The sequence below is a fragment of the Dryobates pubescens genome, chromosome 6 (assembly GCF_014839835.1).
Source record: "Dryobates pubescens isolate bDryPub1 chromosome 6, bDryPub1.pri, whole genome shotgun sequence".
NCBI classification, from domain to species: Eukaryota; Metazoa; Chordata; class Aves; order Piciformes; family Picidae; genus Dryobates; species Dryobates pubescens.
Window position 1 is genome coordinate 16,930,647 of NC_071617.1, and position 19,188 is coordinate 16,949,834.

At 43.8% G+C, this 19,188-nt stretch overlaps 1 protein-coding gene across 1 annotated transcript; it reads right to left on the bottom strand.

Moving 5' to 3' along the window:
- Positions 1-1,975: 1,975 nt before the first annotated feature.
- RSPH3 (radial spoke head 3) lies at positions 1,976-12,950 on the bottom strand. The gene is made up of 8 exons (XM_054162462.1): positions 12,761-12,950; positions 12,409-12,496; positions 11,165-11,306; positions 8,608-8,753; positions 7,801-8,004; positions 6,400-6,562; positions 4,680-4,766; positions 1,976-2,877 (listed from the first exon to the last, which is right to left on the bottom strand). Exons 1-8 carry the CDS (start codon positions 12,883-12,885, stop codon positions 2,618-2,620), a joined length of 1,215 nt encoding a protein of 404 aa, XP_054018437.1. The 5' UTR covers positions 12,886-12,950; the 3' UTR covers positions 1,976-2,617.
- Between the last annotated feature and the right edge of the window lie 6,238 nt (positions 12,951-19,188).

A 19,188-nucleotide genomic window follows, 5' to 3' on the forward strand; every position in this document is an offset into this window, starting at 1 on the left:
TATAAAAATAAATTCTTCTTTGAAACTTAGATGTAGGGGGCACCAACTACCTTACATACATGTAACGTATTTTGCTGGATGCTTTGAGGAATCAGTCATAAATTAAAAAAAAAAAAACAAGCACACTTTGTTGAAATAATGTCAACACAGCAAACAGAGAGGAGTTTACAGGGGAATGTTCCAGATTTGAAAAGCATCTGTAAGTGTGTCTGCCTACAATCTGTACTATGTGCCTCAGTTTTAACATACTCATATTACATCAAACCAGAGTGGATTTCTGGTGGTTACATCCCATTACTTCTGATTTTCAGCTGCCTACAGAGAGAGGTAAATACCTGACACCTTCCAAGGGAGCTTTTTTATGTAAGCAATAATTGCCCTGATTATCACTGGATACATAGAATACATAGAATACATAGAATAAACCAGGTTGGAAGAGACCTTCAAGATCATCGCGTCCAACCCATCAACCAATCCAACTCCGCCCAAGCAACTAACCCACAGCACCAAGTACCCCGTCAAGTCTTCTCCTAAAAACCTCCAGTGATGGTGACTCCACCACCTCCCCAGGCAGCCCATTCCAATGTGCAATCACTCTTTCTGTATAGAACTTTTTTCTAACATCCAGCCTGTATCTCCCCTGGCGCAGCCTGAGACTGTGTCCTCTTGTTCTGGTACTGCTTGCCTGGGAGAAGAGACCAACATCCGTCTGTCTACAACCTCCCTTCAGGTAGTTGTAGAGAGTAATAAGGTCACCCCTCAGTCTCCTCTTCTCCAGGCTAAGCAACCCCAGCTCCCTCAGCCTCTCCTCATAGGGCTTATGTTCCAAACCCCTCACCAACTTTGTTGCTCTTCTCTGGACTCGTTCCAGCAAGTCAACCTCCTTCCTAAACTGAGGGGCCCAGAACTGGACACAGTACTCGAGGTGCGGCCTAACCAGTGCAGTGTACAGGGGCAGAATGACCTCCCTGCTCCTGCTGGCCACACTGTTCCTGATGCAGGCCAGGATGCCATTGGCCCTCTTAGCTGCCTGGGCACACTGCAGGCTCATGTTCAGTCTACCGTCGACCAGCACCCCCAGGTCCCTCTCAGCCTGACTGCTCTCCAGCCACTCTGACCCTAGCCTGTAGCTCTGCATGGGGTTGTTGTGGCCAATGTGCAGAACCCGGCACTTGGATGTGTTAAATCTCATGCCGTTGGACTCTGCCCATCTGTCCAGCCTATTGAGGTCCCTCTGCAGAGCCTCTCTACCCTCCAGCAGATCAACTCCTGCGCCCAGCTTGGTGTCGTCAGCAAATTTACTGATGATGGACTCGATGCCCTCGTCCAGATCATCAATAAAGATGTTAAAGAGCAAGGGGCCCAGTACTGATCCCTGGGGCACACCACTGGTGACTGGCTGCCAGCTGGATGTGGCACCATTCACTACCACTCTCTGGGCTCGGCCCTCCAGCCAGTTCCTAACCCATCTCAGTGTGCTCCCATCCAAGCCATGGGCTGACAGCTTGGCCAGGAGTTTGCTATGGGGAACGGTGTCAAAGGCCTTGCTGAGGTCCAGGTAGACTACATCCACAGGCCTCCCCACATCCACCAGGCGGGTCACCTGATCATAGAAGGAGATCAGGTTGGTCAGGCAGGACCTGCCCTTCCTAAACCCATGCTGGCTGGGCCTGATCCCTTGGCCATCCTCTAAGTGTTGTCATGTCCCAGCCCATGATGGAGGGAAGGCAGGATCTGCCTTTAAAGCCTCACATAGTATCGAAAAGATAGACATCCCTTTTGAGGGTATGAGATACAGAGCAGGTGCATATCTCTTCAGGTATCATTCTTGACATCCCACTCTCAGTCTGGGATTTGGCCTGCTGGGTTAGCACACATGTCCTCTGACCTGCAGAGAGGAGGTAACACAGGTACTTTTATGAGGGGCAGTGCCTCACTTGAGGAGCTGGCCTGGGAACAGACAGATACACATGTCCTGTCAATCATGTCTGGTACCATTTTCAGTGAACCAACAGGAATGGACAAATACAAAGCAAACTAAGGTTGGACTTTGCATGTGGCTCTAGCTCCTCACCAGTTCTCTGCGAGTCAGGAAGCTGAGGAATACTTTGCACTGTCAGAAACTCTCAGTGGCAGATAACTCTTTGGACCCGAAGAGCTTCAGGAACAACAGCCTTCACTCTATTACCTGCTGAGCTGCTCATCCAAGTTTGTCATGCAAGGAGAAATTAACATGAGTGGCAAGAAATGTATTTTAAGTGCTGAAACAGCTACCTTTCAAAACACAGAAAGTAAGGAAATTCTGTTCTGTGAACATTATCAAAGCACTTGCAAAGGCTATTAGGATGCTTTCAATGTCATCCTCATTACCTTCTATCACAGGGTAGAGGACAAAACGACTTTTCAACTGTAAACATCCCATTTTTTTAATGGATTGGAATGTGCAGAAGGGGACAGAATTTAACTGCCATTCATTGCACTAGAAATCTCTCGATTCCTACAGACAGAAATCAGCAATGCCAGCATATGGAAAACAGCACAATACTTGTATAACACAGGAATTAATTTCTTCTTTCTAAGCTACTCATCTCCATATAATTAATGACTTGCCTGCTTGTTAGTCAGTTTCCAAATTCTCTGTTTCTGCTTGATATGATTCTTCTGCCTGTAAAGGGATGTGATTTGAAGGCTGCTCCTCAGCAACAGCTTGGTCAGTCTCTTCTTCCTCTGCAACTGGCTGGTCAGCAGTGTCTGCCTCACTAGCTTCCTGCAGGGCATCAGCTGGCCTGGGCTCTTCAGCAGGTGCCACTGTCTGATCAGACTGAGGTTTATGACTAAATGCCTCTAAGCGTTTTTCAACCACTGTACAAATCAAGGCTGAAACAGAGAAAGCCACCATTAACAAACTTGGAGCAGGGGAAAAACCTCTATATTTTGGGATTATTTTGTATATTAACATAAAAAACAATGGCCAACAATGAAAAAAGAGAGGTTTAACACTGAAAATAGGATGACGTACATGTAAAGAGCTTAATTGTTAATTCCTGGGTGGACCTTATTAAGTAAAAGAAGGAACAGTCCTAAGTACAAGAAAGAATAGTCATCTCAGAGGACAAATGTTACTGCCTTATACTGAGGCTGCTTCCATTGTAGTTCACAGCTCTTTTATTGGACAATGACAAAAAAATCCTTTAAGTAGCATCTTCATTCAGATAGGCTTAAAATGGATCCTTGAAGACTTTTCCTACCCTCCTGCACAAGAGGGAGAAGCCACAAGCTATCACAGCTGCGGCTGTGTCTGCTTCTACAAAGATTAGAGAATACAATTTGCAGTTCCTTTTGCAGAGAAAATGTTCATTCACAGTGGGTGATTTGGTATAAGCCAGGAAATACAGAAGATAAATAACAAAACAGGGGTTGATAATATTACTTATTGGCCGGCTCCAGATGCTCTGTGTATCTTACAACTGGTGCAAGGCAATGATATCTGTTTAAAAAATTAAACAGAAATAATGAACAGGAATATGATAGATCTTATCATCAGTACTGTATCCTGCAGCAACATTCTCCTTGGGATGTTTATTCAGTAGTCACATACAACACTTCTTACTTAGAGAAAATTCCCTCCCCCTCAAAAAGCTACATGACGAAGTGATCCTGAAGTGTAGATACTGGCACATACATTATAGGATAAAATACCTAATAAACCAAATTATCCAAATTATACCTTAACAAGTAAAATGTTAAGCTGAAAATAAACCCAAAGGAAACAAACACAACTGTATTTCAAACCCAGATTCACTGCAAGAGGAAAACCATAGGAAAGAAAAATGTAACACAAGAATAAAAAAAGTGATCTAGGACTACCATGGTGGACACACATTCATCATAATTTTGTGTTTCAAATCAAGATAGAGTTTAGTTTGTTCAAGTCTTTCAATCGCAGCCTCTAAAGACTGACTAATAAAATATTCCTGGATACTTAGCTTGAACTAGCCCCCAAGAAGATTGGGTTTTCAATCTGTTTCCGAAGTAAGGACATGGTTATTGACTGCTGCAGAGGTAAGCCCTTGTTTTGATGAAAAGTCTTGGTCACCTGATATTTCAGTAAATCATGGCCTACAATTAGCCTTCTCTTCTGCTTTCATGTAGGATGAACATATTACTCCATAGCTCAGAGAGCTTACTCAAATGAGTTAAGAGACTTTCATAGTATGCATGTGGCTGTAGACAGGGTGGGCTTTTCTGTCTTCACTGGCACAATCAGGCACACTACAGCGAACAGCACAACAATGGTGGTTGTGCAACACATGGAAAATTCATTTTTTATAGCAGAGAAAAGAATTGGTGCTCTTTAACTATTCTGCTCCTGCCAAATGTACTGTAACTCCCAGCATCAATGTAACTCAAACAGTATAAAGCCAGCAGAGAGAGGGTAGTGCATCCATTACTGAGTTGTATATAGTAGTAGTTTTCCATCATTAGCAATGTTTTAATATAGGAAGAAAAAAGACAACAAAACTTTACATAAAACCATGAGTACTTGGGAGTTCTCCCTAAAATGACACATCCTACCTTAACCCACAGTGACCCTGTAAATATCACACTTGTTCTGACTGGGGAAAAACTATCAAGAATATCAAACAGCCCAGATTACACTTCTGGATTTGGTAACTTACAGTCAAGCACTGTCCTCCCCAGAACCTTTTTCTCCAGTGTTTCTTCCACTTCAGTCATCAACCATGGAAGGAATTCTGTCTCAATATCTGCAAGAATTTGGCAAGAAGAAAGAAAAAAATGTCTTTTGTTTAGGAAGAATGACAGGATCTTGTGGCTTGTTTTCATTTACTATGACCATTAAGAGGTGAACATTCTTGACATAATAAATACACTTGCTCTGCAAAAGCTAGATGAAATCTCTCAGATGTTGTTGGATTTCCTATCTCTTGCTGCTCTTAGTGAGGTTCCTCACCGTTATGGACCCAGACCACAGCCCTTTCAACTGCAGTGATTTCAACAGAGTCTGGAACCCTTAAAGCACTAGCACAGATGCAATACACAGTAATGTTCTAGTGAGATGAAAAATAACTATCCTGAACAAGTCAGGAAAACAGTATTTCCAGCCTGCCTTGCTTTCCAAAGACATTTGACTTCTGATCTGTTGAAAGCATCTTCTTCCCTTTGACTAAAGAGCTCTTGCTTACTCATGTATTTCTCAAGTTGTGCTCTTTGTATGCAGTGGTCCCAAAGACAGTCCTGTTTACAAAACATACTCAGTTTTTGCCCCATGACTCATTCTGGAGAGAATGTAACCCTTCCCAATCTGTGGTGTGTGAAGCTGTGTGGGGCCTGGGGAAGGGGGGTGCAGAGAGGTAGCCCATAAGAAATGTCACTGATGCCAAAAGCTTGGAAATCACCGATGCACAACTGTGGCCCAATTTTAATTGACTAATGTCTTATTTGCTTTGATAGTAATTTTAAAATCACAGAATCATAGAATCACCAAGGTTGGAAGAGACCTCAAAGATCATCAAGTCCAACCTGTCACCACAGACCTCATGACTGCTAAACCATGGCACCAAGTGCCACGTCCAATCCTCTCTTGAACACCTCCAGGGATGGTGACTCCACCACCTCCCTGGGCAGCCCATTCCAATGGCTAACAACTCTCTCTGTGAAGAACTTCCTCCTCACCTCAAGCCTAAACTTCCCCTGGTGCAGCTTGAGACTGTGTCCTCTCATTCTGGTGCTGGTTGCCTGGGAGAAGAGACCAACCCCCTCCTGGCTACAATCACCCTTCAGGTAGTTGTAGACAGCAATAAGGTCTCCCCTGAGCCTCCTCTCCTCCAGGCTAAACAATCCCAGCTCCCTCAGCCTCTCCTCACAGGGCTTGTGCTCGAGGCCTTTCACCAGCCTCTTTGCCCTTCTCTGGACACATTCATGTGTCTTGATGTCCTTCTTAAACTGAGGGGCCCAGAACTGGACACAGTACTCGAGGTGTGGCCTAACCAGTGCTGAGTATAGGGGCACAATGACTTCCCTGCTCCTGCTGGCCACACTATTCCCACATACAGATTTCTTTGTTTGTCCTATCAAAATACATTTATTTCAGTTTGGTATTTCTCTCTGCTCTACCAATCCTAACCACCCATTTATTTATCTCCAATTCAAAAGCAGCTCTTTTTGTTGTCACATTGTCAGCTCTTGACTGCTTGTACAGATTGACCAATAATGTTTGCTTGTAAATACGAGGTTGGAAAATATCTGTTCAGCCATAAATGCAAATGGATAAAGCTTCATGACATTATTCTAAATAATATGACAATAAGCTGTGTTTTGTGGTTATTTTGACCTTTACATTACTCACATGTTTTTAAATACTAATAAATAAATACAAACCTCTTTCTATAGGGTCATAAAAATATCCACTCTCATGAAGGTTGTTGAAGACTGAGGGAATGAGATCAGCCAAATAATGCTGAGCAAATGCACGAGCTGCAATTTTCTCTGTGGTTTCTTTCTGTTTCTGCAGCATTTGTACATGCTGAAGTCTGCGACGTTCCTGTCAAGGCAATATTGCATGTAAAACTTTCATGCCTTTAGCTGTTACCCTTTTGAGCTGTGCTTCCCAGTGTGAGCACCATAAACAGCAAAGACAATCAGAAGTGCAGATGTTTACACTCTCTACCTGATATTCACAGGCTCTAACTTTCACAAAAACCTCCTCATCTCAAAGCTCTTGAAAGCAAGCTTGTACTCAATCTGTAGAGTAGTAAAATCCACAAGGACTAGGGTGAAATGTGTTCTTTTGGTATAGCTTTCCTTATTTTTGGCAAGTGTATAAAATGAGTTTCATTTGGCCAGCTGCAAGGCCCTTTTCTCCAATATCTTAGTATGTGCTGATCTCATGGTTATTTCCTTTATTATTGCAGATCAAGCTGATTGTTGGCCTTGGAATAAGATGAAGTTGGGTCAGGGTTTCCTGAACTTTTTGATCTTTCCAACATTATATCCTCTTTGATGAAAGAAAAGATTAAAACTCAAAGTGGTTCAGGAAAACATAATACCCTGCCCCCCACAATTATACAAGGCTGATGAATGATGAGTAATTAAAATTTGCCTTTTCTGTTTATTCCTGTTTACTAGATAATAGTAATATAGCTTAATACTTGGAGATGTTGAGAGGTATGTGTATACATATAGTAGTGCATGGGTGTGGAAGACTTGGGTGTGAGAGATTTGGTGGGATGTCTCTTACGTTCAAGCACTCTGAGAAGGCTTGAGTAACATCTGGACCAGGTACAGAGGAAAATGCTATTTGGTTTGTTCTCTTGATCAGATGTCCAAGTACTCCAGATTACTGAAGCATGACTATTCTAAACAAAAACAACAGCACAGTGCTGGTGCATGAGAGCAAATACCAGAGTGCAGCTGAATGGCACCAAAATGCTTTAAGGAATATCAGACTTGACATGCACAAACCTTTGGGAACATACAGCTTATTTCACAGACCTCCAGAGGTTCCCACCTCTGGAGATCATTTAGTCCACCTGCCCTGCTAAAGCAGGTTTGCCTAGATCAGGTTGCACAGGAACATGTGCAGGCCAGTTTTGAAAATTTCCGGAGAAGGAGACCACGACTTCTCAGGGCAGCCTGTTTCAGTGCTCTGTCACCCTCAAAGTAAAGAAATCATTTCAAGATATTATTATTATTTCACAGCTTGTCTTTTGGTACTGAAAATAGTTTTCTTTCTCCTGATGAGCACTCAGACTAGCCTGTTTTGCTCTTAGGAAGTCCTACCTTCTCCTCTCTGTATCGCCTGTCCTGCTCTTCCAGACGGTGTACTTCAGCAAGCTCTGCGTCACGCAGCTCTGCATAGGCACGCTGACGTGCCAACAGCTGGGCCAGCTCTTCTTCCTCCATGACTTCCAGCAAAGCTTGCTCAACTGTTTTCCCAACCAACACTTGCAGGATTGGCTTGACTTCAATGTCAAAGTCAAACAACTGCAGATGAGAGTTAAGGAAATTGATATAAATTACCCTTGATCACAAACACTCTTAGCATATTAGCAAGGAGAAAAGGAGGAAGAACAAAGCCCTTGGGCTGAAGACAGGCCTGAGAAGTGCAGGTAGGGGCCCAGTGCCAACTAAGGCAAAATCATGAATGCAGCTGAAGACTTAAGTGATGAGTGGGCTGGAGTGAGACACCATGCACTGCCACAGCCACTCTGGGGGCTGCCAGGGACAAGCAGAACACTCACTTGAACCCTATTTCTGTGTCCCAAACCCCTTCTCAGACTGGACACTATTTCTACAGGGGAGAGCATTTCTCAACACTGTATTTCTTAGCTGAAAGCAGCAGGGTCAGTGCACATGGAGAAGCACCTTCCCTAATTTTGCAATTAATCTCAAACCTGATACTGGAGACTACTTTTTTGTTTGTTTGTTTCTAATGTTCTGAGAGGATAATTTCCTTGCTGTTTCAGCTTCATTATTGGATCAGGAACATGTTTTTTATGTGAGACATGTTTTAATAATACTTGTGAACCTAACTTCATTTCATGCCTCTCCTTCTTCATTTCATACCTCTCCTTCTTCATTTCATACCTCTCCTTCTTCTATTTGTGTGGCCACATCTTGTCCAGTTTTGCCTGGTATGAAGAACGGAGTAGGTGGTCTGTCCAAAAATGCATCTGTTTGACACTCTGTATCAACTTCTGTTACATGGTCACTAATCTCCTCCAAATACAGTTCTAGAAACAAAAGCACAATTCTGTTTAATGTCATAGGATCATGGAATGGTTTGGGTTAGAAGGCACTTTAAAAGTCATCTAGTTTCAACCACCCTGCCATGGGCTGGAACATCTTCCACTACACTAGGCTGCTCAAAGCCTCATCCAAACTGACCCTGAACACATTCAGAGATGGGGCATCCACAGCTTCTTTGAGCAACCTGTTCCAGTGACTCAGCACCCTCACAGTGAAGAACTTCCTCCTTACATCTAATCTGCATCTACCCTTTTTCAGTTTGAAATTGTTACTCATCATCCTATTGCTACCTGCCCTTGTAAAAAGTCCCTCCCCATCTTTCTTGTAGGCCCCCTTTAGGTACTGGAAGACTGCTACAAGATCTCCTGTTGTCCAGGTTAAACAATCCCAAAAGATGCTGTTTCCTGACCTCAAGAAGCCTGAAAAGCCTAATGCTGTTCTACCTGTTCTAGGGAAGCATACACAGAAGAGCATTACAAATGGTGATGGCACACTGGATGAACAATACAGCTGCAACAAGCACTGTTGAAAGGAGGAGAATGGTGCCAATGCTCTGCCTGCTCAGGGAGAGCACAGCTTCATCCCAAAGACCTCTATCCACTCTCAATTATAACTGTGTGTCTCCTACCACAAAGATAAATAGCCTGGCTCAGGAAAGGTCTGTAGAGTACTTAAAATCATCTGCAATAATCAGTGGGAAGGATACGAAACAAAGACTTCCACAACAGATAGCCTCCTTCTGCATCGAATAGCATTCTGAGGTGAAAAGCCACTGTGTGTGTTGGAGGTGGTGCAGGAGTTTCAGTAGGGCTGGGGCAGTGGGAATGCTCAGAAACCAAGGACCACATCTGAGTAGCATATAACATAGCTGTCTTCCCACTTTGTAGGTCAGTCCAGTCACAAATTGCTTTCAGAAGGCAGAGCAATACAGTATGCTAATCTTGTGATTACTCCACTGCCAAATTTTGGGTTTCCTATAAATAAAGTTGTTCTCCCATGGATAGGACAGTTTCCTACTCTAAATTAGTTTGTGTCCTCCTGTTTTTAATAGTAGTCTTATTCTTACACGGGACAAAACCCCTCAATTTTCAGCATATACCAAACTCTACTGATGATACTAGAAAAGGAATGAATAAATGAAGAAATCTTGACCAGTGTTCAAGAATGTACACTGAAAACTGAAAAAAACAGAGCCTCTGGGAAAAATATCACTAATTAACTAAGTTTATTAAATGTAACAAAAATAAGGGGTTATAATGGAAAAGATAAGAGAATCTCTGATTCTAGAGTTCTATGATTCTAACCTTAACCCTAGGTGATTCTATCAACTGCATCATCAATTGAAAAAGTGAATATGGAATGGAATGGAATGGAGCAGAGCAGGTTGGAAGAGACCTTCAAGATCATCGCGCCCAACCCATCATTCAACACCACCTAATCAACTAAACCATGCAATCAAGCACCCTATTCAAGTCTCCTCCTAAACACCTCCAATGATGGTGACTCCACCACCTCCCCGGGCAGCCCATTCCAATGGGCAATCACGCTGTCTATGAAGAATTTATTCCTAACATCCAGTCTAAACCTCTCCTGGTGCAGCTTGAGACTCTGTCCTCTTGTTCTGGTGCTGGTTGCCTGGGACAAGAGACCAGCCCCCGCCTGTCTACAACCTTCCTTCAGGTAGTTGTAGAGAGCAATAAGGTCACCCTGAACCTCCTCTTCTCCCAGCTCCCACAACCTCTCTTCACAGGGCTTGTGTTCCAAACCCCTCACCAACTTTGTTGCCCTTCTCTGGACACGCTCCAGCAAGTCAACATCCTTCCTAAACTGAGGGGCCCAGAACTGGACACAGTACTCGAGGTGCGGCCTAACCAGTGCAGTGTACAGGGGCAGAATGACCTCCCTGCTGCTGGCCACACTGTTCCTGATACAGGCCAGGATGCTATTGGCCCTCTTGGCCACCTGGGCACACTGCAGGCTCATGTTCAGCCTATCATTGACCAGTACCCCCAGGTCCCTCTCTGCCTGGCTGCTCTCCAGCCACTCTGACCCCACCCTGTAGCTCTGCATGGAGTTGTTGTGGCCAGTGTGCAGAACCCGGCACTTGGATGTGTTCAATCTCATGCCGTTGGACTCTGCCCATCTGTCCAGCCTGTCGAGGTCCCTCTGCAGAGCCTCTCTACCCTCTAACAGATCAACTCCTGCCCCCAGCTTGGTGTCGTCCGCAAATTTACTGATGATGGACTCAATGCCCTCATCAGTAAAGATATTAAAGAGCATGGGGGCCAGCACTGATCCTTGGGGCACACCACTAGTGACTGGCCGCCAGATCATCAATCTTTTGCTTTCAGATTTTTTTTATCAGATGATTTTTTTAAAAAAATCAGCCTTTTACCTGTCTGCACATGAATGTGCTCTCTGCCTTCCACAGGCTCAGGCGTTCTTAGTTGTGCTTGCTCTTTTGCACGCTTTCTTGCCAGTGCTCTTTTCCGTGCTTCCCTCTGCCTTTGAATCTCAAAGGGACTGGGTTGGGGACTCTGAGCAGGGGTGATAAAGATTTTTTAAAAAACCCAAACCCACACACAAGAGAATACACTTTGTACTTGAAAATTATACCTATTTCCTCTACGGGAAATTCGAGGTTGGTTGATTTTAATGCTACAAATCTAGCACAAAATTTTTGGTTACCTTAAAGACTCTAGGGCATGAAACTAAAAAAGTATGTTAGCTGCCTTACAGGCACATACTATTGGCATCTCATACTAAGAGCAACTAGTCATCTGCAAATGGATGTGGTATACAGAACTTGGCTTTGTGAGATAAAGTATATTAAATTGCATGTGCTTGCTAACAAGTGAGAGTTTACACGTAAAGCTTTAAGAAGGTCAAGTGGACCTAAGTCCAGTTATCATTTGATCAACAAAATTGTTTGCTACATAAAAATTCTGTGTTCTTTATTGACAAACTTTAAAATTCAGTATTATTTGTGGATTGAAATGAACATCAGTTTCAAAGTTCTTATATGTGAAATTCACTCTAAGAAACAGCTACAGAAGAACACAAAATTATTTCCATGAAGTAGCTTTTTAAAATACAGACTACTTTAAGTTTTGATATGATCATATTATCTATGTAGAAGTATTATCTGAAAATTAAGTATCACTAAAACATTTGCTACTACATCAAGATAAATAATTTTTTTTTTTGCATACAGCTGGACCATTTATCTCTGATTCTACATAGGATAAGCCAAAGATTTAATTTCCCAAGAGCTGCTACCCACACGGATGACACCTTTCATATGATAACAGATGATGCAGTGATAACTTGTGCTCAAGATCATTACACTAAAGAAATGGGGGGAAAATAATTAAGTGCTTAATTGGAAAAAAACACCACCAAAAACAAAAACAAACCCACCAAACCTACAGAAGTTCATGTGAAAGTAGGTGATTTAAAGAAAAGCTGAAAACAGTCGTATGCTAATTTAACAGGAAAAAGCCTGTGGCTGTGTAAAGTATTTTAAGACACATAAAAACTTCAGTGGTTACAATTATTAATGAGGAACAGCTAACAGCTTTCCTGCCCTACCAATTACTTTCCAACAAGGCTGTAGCATGCTCCACATAAGAAACATACCGCAGGTATGACTCGAAGGGCGTAAGTGTTGCCGCGCACCACTCTCTTCTCATACATGAGGTTGGCATAACGAACAAGTTCCTTTTCTCTGTAAGGTCAAGCACAGGCAGTTACGGACACAGAGCTGCAACTTATACGCCAACACCTCAAACAAGCCAGAAGTGCTCTGAAAGGCCAGAGCGCCCAATGGGTTCCTCCAAGTTACTGGAAGAAAGACTTGTGGTCAGGTCCCTCGGGACGAGAAGTGGGATGAGGGGGAAGGTGCAGAGGGGAGGAGGGGAGTTGTGGTGCTCGTCCGGGGAGAGCAGGCCGCGGGGCTGGGTGGCGCAGGCCGCCGGACACCGGCACTCACGGCTCGCCGAGGTCCGGCGGCGGTCGGTACTTCGGGCGGGCGGGCAGGGCGCGGGGAGGACTGCAGTAGGTGTAGAGGACGGCGGGGGCCTCCGCCGCCATCTCGAGCTCTCGGGTGGACAGCATGGCGGGGTCCGGCCGGGGCTCAGCGGGTCTGGCCCCCAGCAGCCGGGCGGCGGCTCGGTGAGGAGTCCGAACAGCAGCCGCGCCGCGACATCCGTCCCCGGGGCAACGCGAGTGGGGCGCGAGGCTGCGCCGCGCATGCGCGGGTGGGAGGCGGCCCTGGGGGCTGTGAGGCTGGCAGGCTGCAGTCGGGGCGCGAAACCGTCACTTTAACCGCTAACGGGTTCGCCTTTGGTAGCTGCCAACGAGGGCCGCTAACCGCAGGGCGTCACCGGTCTCCTTCCGCCGCTGGGCAAGCTGCTGAGCGGCCCGCGGTTTCTCACCGGTCAGTGGCGCCACCAGGAAGGCAAAAATTGGCTGGGGTATCGCAAAAACCTTGGATGGTGTTGGATGGTGTGCTGATGGCTTATGTGCCAGTGTCCTGAAGGCAGCTGAACTCGTATTCTATGTTTTGGTTTTGTTTTCCCACACAGATAGGGGATTTGGATAGTGTAAAGATGCCATGCGTTTGAGGTAAGAAAGTGCAGTGTGCCCTGAGCATGCTGTCCCGTCTGTAGTGAGCTGTACTCCCTGTCGTGACAAATCATGAGGATGCGTTTTCAGATTGTGTGAAAAACTTCCATTAAGGGAAACGTAAAAGCAGTGATAGCTCTTTTTTTAAGCTATGTGGGTAGCCACATCCCTTGATTGTTCTGTCAAGACAGCGTATAAATCAGTCTGTGCCCTTTGTTTCTAAAATCTTGGGTTCAAATGTAATTAATGAATGAAATGTTACAGAAGCACAGATATGTTGCTGTGGCAGATGTCTGTGCTCCATGACAGCCCTGTGTAGACAATTGTAGACATGAAGACAAGAGAACTGCGAGTAACAAGTGGTTTTGTAATTAATGAGCAGCTTGCAGAGTCAATATAGGAATGAGAGTTGTATTGACTACACAGTCATCAGTTGGGTGGTGGGAGAAGAGGATATGCAACCGTAGGAGCACAGTGCAAGTGGCACTGGGGTGAGGAGAGAGAACGGTTCTTCAATATTTGCTTATGTCACAGCAAGCAAAGTTAGTGAGCAGCTCTGTCCAGCCAAGCCAGGGCACTATGGCCCTGAAATTGGACCAGAACCACTGGAGCAAGGATTCCTGCAGAGCTCCCTGCTGCACACGTTGCCCACAAATCTTGTGAAGATGATGCTGCTGCATCACAGGTTAATTCTCTTAAGCTGCCCTCAGTCTGACGTGTCACTTCTTGGGTGAATTTCTCATTCACATAATACATGTGCTGATTGAATTCCAGCTACTCTCTTGCTTACCTCTGTGAAATACTGATAACTCCTAAGTTACCAGTTCGGTGCAAAAGCTTTGCAAGTACTATGCAGGAGAAGTAAAGGTCTTTGCTTTGTGGGTTAGCAGAGCCTTGTAAGTGACAAGACCACGCCCAGGATAAACCTCACTTCTCTTTTGCCCCCTTTTATGCCTGAATTCTGTTACATTTCATGCCACCACAAGAGTGACTGTAGCAGGAGCCAAAAGCACATTGATGGCCAGGCTGCTCTTAGAACCTATAGCTGCACTCTGGATCTCACAGTCACAGTGGATGTTTTACGTATTCTCTGGAGGATTGTCTGGGACCTGCAGAAGATCTTAGTACAGAAGGTGCTCTCTGGAAAGTGGGTCTGCCTAGCAAGGCATGAATCAGTCCATCTCCTGTATGGTAGTGAAAAAAGGCCTTCTGAGTTGCCTTGCACTGACTTGAAAGCTGCAGAGCAAGGGCTTTATCTTATTCCAGGTTTGCTATGGGTCGGTTAAGCTGTCTTGGACCTACAAACAGGCTATTTTTTTGTTTGCTTTCACAGGAATTTCATGGCATTGTGCTATTCCTTATGGCATGTCCCTTGGCTTTCTGTATATGAAATGAGTTTATTCACAGCAAAGCAAATGTGAAATTGCCACCATCTAGTAACAAAAGATGTGCATCCACTATTTTCTTCAACACCTGGGATGCATTCTATAACTACTGAATGGCATCTTGAAATACAATATAAGGGGTCTGCAGTGCTGAGACTGGGTACTCTTGGGGTCCTAGTTTGGATGTGGCTATCTTGGGATACCTTATGCCACAGTACTTTCTATAATATGATGATCAGCAGACTAGCTGTGCCTACTTTTCACTATCTTAACTTTCTGCAGCACTACATAATTAAGAAAGGAAGGAGGTTTACAGAGCCATTTTGGGTATAGGCAGTACTTAATTATCAAGGAAGGACATGAAGGGACATATTGCCTTCCCACAGCATTGCCTTCTGTCTGGAGAAGAGCATGGCTGCCTTTAAAATTACAGGAATGTTTCTCTGATGTAATACTGTGTAATTACCTGACATTTGAATTAGATTTGGTTCTCCATGGTCCTGAGACAAAATTTTAAACTTCAGTTCTTACCTCTCTGGAGCTGCAGATTAAAGGGGGGAGCTCCTAGTCTTGGGAGTAACTTTGCTTGAGGCCAAAGTGGCATTGCATTCAAGCAGAAATCACAGAATCACAGAGTAATTTAGGCTGAAAGGGACTCTGGAGGTCTCTAGTGTAAGCAGGGACAAATTCAAAAGCAGGTTGAATTGATCAGGGTTTTTAAACTCTGTAGAGATGGAGATGCTTGGGTTGGCCTTGAAAATCCCAGAAATCATCATGCTGCTTCTAATCAATGCTCTGAGATGTCAGACAAAATTACAAAAACCACAGTAGAAACACAGAGAACCATCAGTGTGACTGCAAAGATGAAAGACTGCAGAGTTGAAATGAGGTACATATGTACTATTTGTCCCAGTGCTGTTGGGGGGGGGAAATTAATAGAAGTGCAATGAAACCTACTTTTAAGTTGCTGCAGTGGTGTGATCAAACACCGTCAGCAATACTGCACCAGTATTGTATGGTGTCGGCCAGCCCACAGATAGTGTCTTTGCTTCTCTTCATAGGCAATAGATTCAATGCATCTGTGACACACAGACATTGACTACAGACAGGCCTGGTCCTAATTAGTGAGATACTTAGTTTAAAAAAAAAAAAATGTGCAAGCCCAGGAGTTTTGACAGGTAAGAGAGTTAGAAGGAAAAATAAATAAATGCCAGAGCTAAACTTGAGTCCTGTGGTGACAACAATGTTTTTCTGAGGAGAGTTGTTAATCTTGACATGTCATTGTGAGTACAACAAAAATGCAGATCCTATCACTCATCTCTTCAAACCATCATTGTTAAACTTCCTTTTCTCTGTAGCAGCACAGCTCTCTCTTGACCTGGTCTTATGAGGTTGGACAGGGCTGAAAAAATTCCAGTTCTGAAGACCTTCATTTCTCCAACATTAGTCAACCCCCAGATTTTATTATTCACAATTTCCAGCCAATATTAGCAATCCTGCTTTGCTCTACCATTTCACTTCTAACTGTAAGCACCATTTACCCCAGATTTCCTCCATGTCCCCCACAAGCTTTTTTTTTAAGTTCTCAGTCCTCTCAGAGCCTGTGTTCCTGCTGTATGCCACCATGGGACTTTAGAGCAAATGACTGGAGAGAATTATGGAGGGGTGAGAAAGTACCTTTCAGGGTGAAGCAGTGAAAAATCAGTTGTTTCTCACCTTGCTATTTAAGTTGAGATAGATTGTGCAACCTCTTTCTACTTCTCCCTTCCTCAACAGAGCTCTCCCAGGGTCTTTCATTTGCCCCAGAAAGCTAAACCTTATTTTCCATTTCCATATGTTGAGGGCAGTTGTTCAGCTACACTAAACTTGCAGAGTAAGAAATGAGACTGATGTACTTCTGTTGCCCTTCACTGTCACCTCAGTGTTTGTTCATCTTGAAATAAACTGCCCTTTATCATATCTCTGGGAGACAGAGTAGTATCATCTGTACTGGAGTTAAACTGCATAGTCCAAGAACTGCACTGAGCAAGTGGCATGTGGAAAAAAACAGACCCTGGTGTTGAATAACCTGACTACAAGTGTCCAGTGTTTATCTCAAGACCCTTGTCACCTATAGAGATCTACTGACTGCTCTGCTCTTTCACACACCTGAAGACTTCTCAAATATCATGCCTTCTGGTTTATGTAGCTCATAAGATGAGCCAAGTAACGTGGTGTACTCCTCAGAGCACAACACTTCAAAGTTCTTGAACAATACTGTGGTTACTTTCTCACCTCCAACTAGTTGTGCTAAAGAAAACTGGTAAGTGCATTGCAGACAGTTGTGCAACTGCACTTGCTATGTGAAGTCACATTTTATGATAGGCAGTTCACATCTGGAGGAGTATAGGGGAAGGTGAGTGCAAAAAACCTTCTCCTTAGTGCATGGAAGCAGTAGACAGGGCATGCTCTATATATGATGAAACTGATTTGCACAACCCAAGGCTCCCACGGTGAGCATGTGGCAAAGTAGACAAACCTCCAATCTTTATCATAAGAACATCTTCTCTGATTATCTGTCTTGGAATCTGCTTGAGGCCTGCCTTAACATTTTTTTAAAATACAGTTTTATAATTTTCAATTTGGCCTCTGTGTTACTGAAAGTGCAGGGTTTGAATTTGTCCTGTAGCATCTGCCAAAGCTGGTGGGACATTTGTGGCTTGCAGGGAGGCAGAGTTTCAAGCAGCCGTTTCAAGCAGTTCTGTAAGTAGCTGGTTGGCTAAAGAAAGTATAAAACCCTTCAGAGAAACCTTTTCGTTTTATTACTGTAGAGAGGAAGCAGAGCAAAACAGATTTAGGGATTTGTGAATCATTTGTTCAGATAGACCTGCTGGCACTCCAAATTAGAAACAGAAAATAATCTGTGGTTTCCTCTGCCCTTGTAGAAAAACATGCAGAATTTGGAATGAACTTTGTTGGAAGAGAGATTTAAATTGGTATATTTATCACAGCAAGTGTAAAAGACTATCTTACTTCTCCAACAGTGTCTGCCCTTTTCCCTTGGATTTTTCTCTTTATTATTGCCAGGCTTTTTATTTCAAATGTTGCTGCCAGTTCTGAATTTTTAACCCTCAGAACTTTCCTCTAACGTTTTCACCCTGTTCCGATGACATGTGTGATAAGGACTGACTGCTAACAAAATTCACAGAAAAATGTAACCAGAGCGCCTAACCAAGGTGGGTTTCCTTTTCCTGTACTCAGAAATTGTCCTCATGGAGACACATGACTGCCACAGTAACTGCTGTCTGGCTAATGCTAGCAGAGTAGCAGCATATTTCAATCACTTGAATTTTGCAGCTGGGCTTGATCAGTTATGGACATGAAATGCTTACTGGATTGGACAGACAAGCAAGCCAACTTCAAAGTGAATTTGGTTAACTTCATGGCTGAGGTTCCCAGATAACTTGGTGAATGAGTTTCTATGCTGCTTTCCACCCAAGACAAACATATTTACCATACAGAAAACAGCATTTTGTATCTGCTTCACAGGTCCCAGTGCCCCCTGATTGTGCAGAACAGTGGAGAAGCAGGCCTGCTGTCTTGAACCTCCTTAATAGGCAGGTGAAATGGCTTGTGCACTCATTACTGCAGGCCTGTTTCACACTGAAGGATTGCATGAATGACACTGGAAAACATCCCTCTTTTTTCCCCCTGAGGGAATATATGAATGGATTTAAGGGGAGAAAAATAATCCTGTTGTCATGGAGATTTTGGCAGTGAGATACTGAGGGGTTTTCTCAAAATTTCTTATGAAAGGGTTCCTTTTGTAGCAATCCTGTGGAAAGAATTCTCTGGACACATTCAGGTAGCAGAAAAGTAACATTCCTGACAACCATAACCTCATCTTCCTCTAGGGAACTCTAGAGTTTGGAGGTCCTGGAAGAGAAGCTCTGGGAATCAGTGGCTCCTTAGCATGAGAACTTTTATTTACTGTAGGCTATCATTCAGGATCTTGGGCTGCCTACCTAAATTTGTTCACTCTTGTGATAACCAAGTGCTATAATTTCTTGGCTTCGCTATGGCAAAGCTTTTGTTCTCTGAGTCAAGAGACCTGCCTGGATGCAACGGAAGGCTGAAACCGTCATTTGCAGCATATGGGTAAAGACTGAACCAGCCTGGGGATAAGCAGTGCTGGTGTGATTCTGCAACAGATCACCTGGTCTCTTGTGATGATGGATCAGCACCAAAGCCAGAACAGGCAATAGAGAAACAAGAATTCCCTTTCACAGACTAAAAATAACACAAATGGGATTTTTGTCTCCTGGGGTACTTCTTCCTGTGGTAGTTGGAGATACTTGATAGCAGTATTACAAGAGGGAACATTATGGTAAAAAATAACCTGTGTGCAACTCCTACAATATCTAACTCA

Coding starts and splice junctions, on each gene's coding strand:
- RSPH3 (XM_054162462.1), bottom strand. CDS start 12,885: ATGCTGTCCACCCGAGAGCTCGAGATGGCGGCGGAGGCCCCCGCCGTC. Junction 8,005..8,607: donor CACAAATAGAAGAAGGAGAG/GTATGAAATGAA, acceptor TCTCATCTGCAG/TTGTTTGACTTTGACATTGA. Junction 4,767..6,399: donor TTATGACCCTATAGAAAGAG/GTTTGTATTTAT, acceptor AAATTCTTGCAG/ATATTGAGACAGAATTCCTT.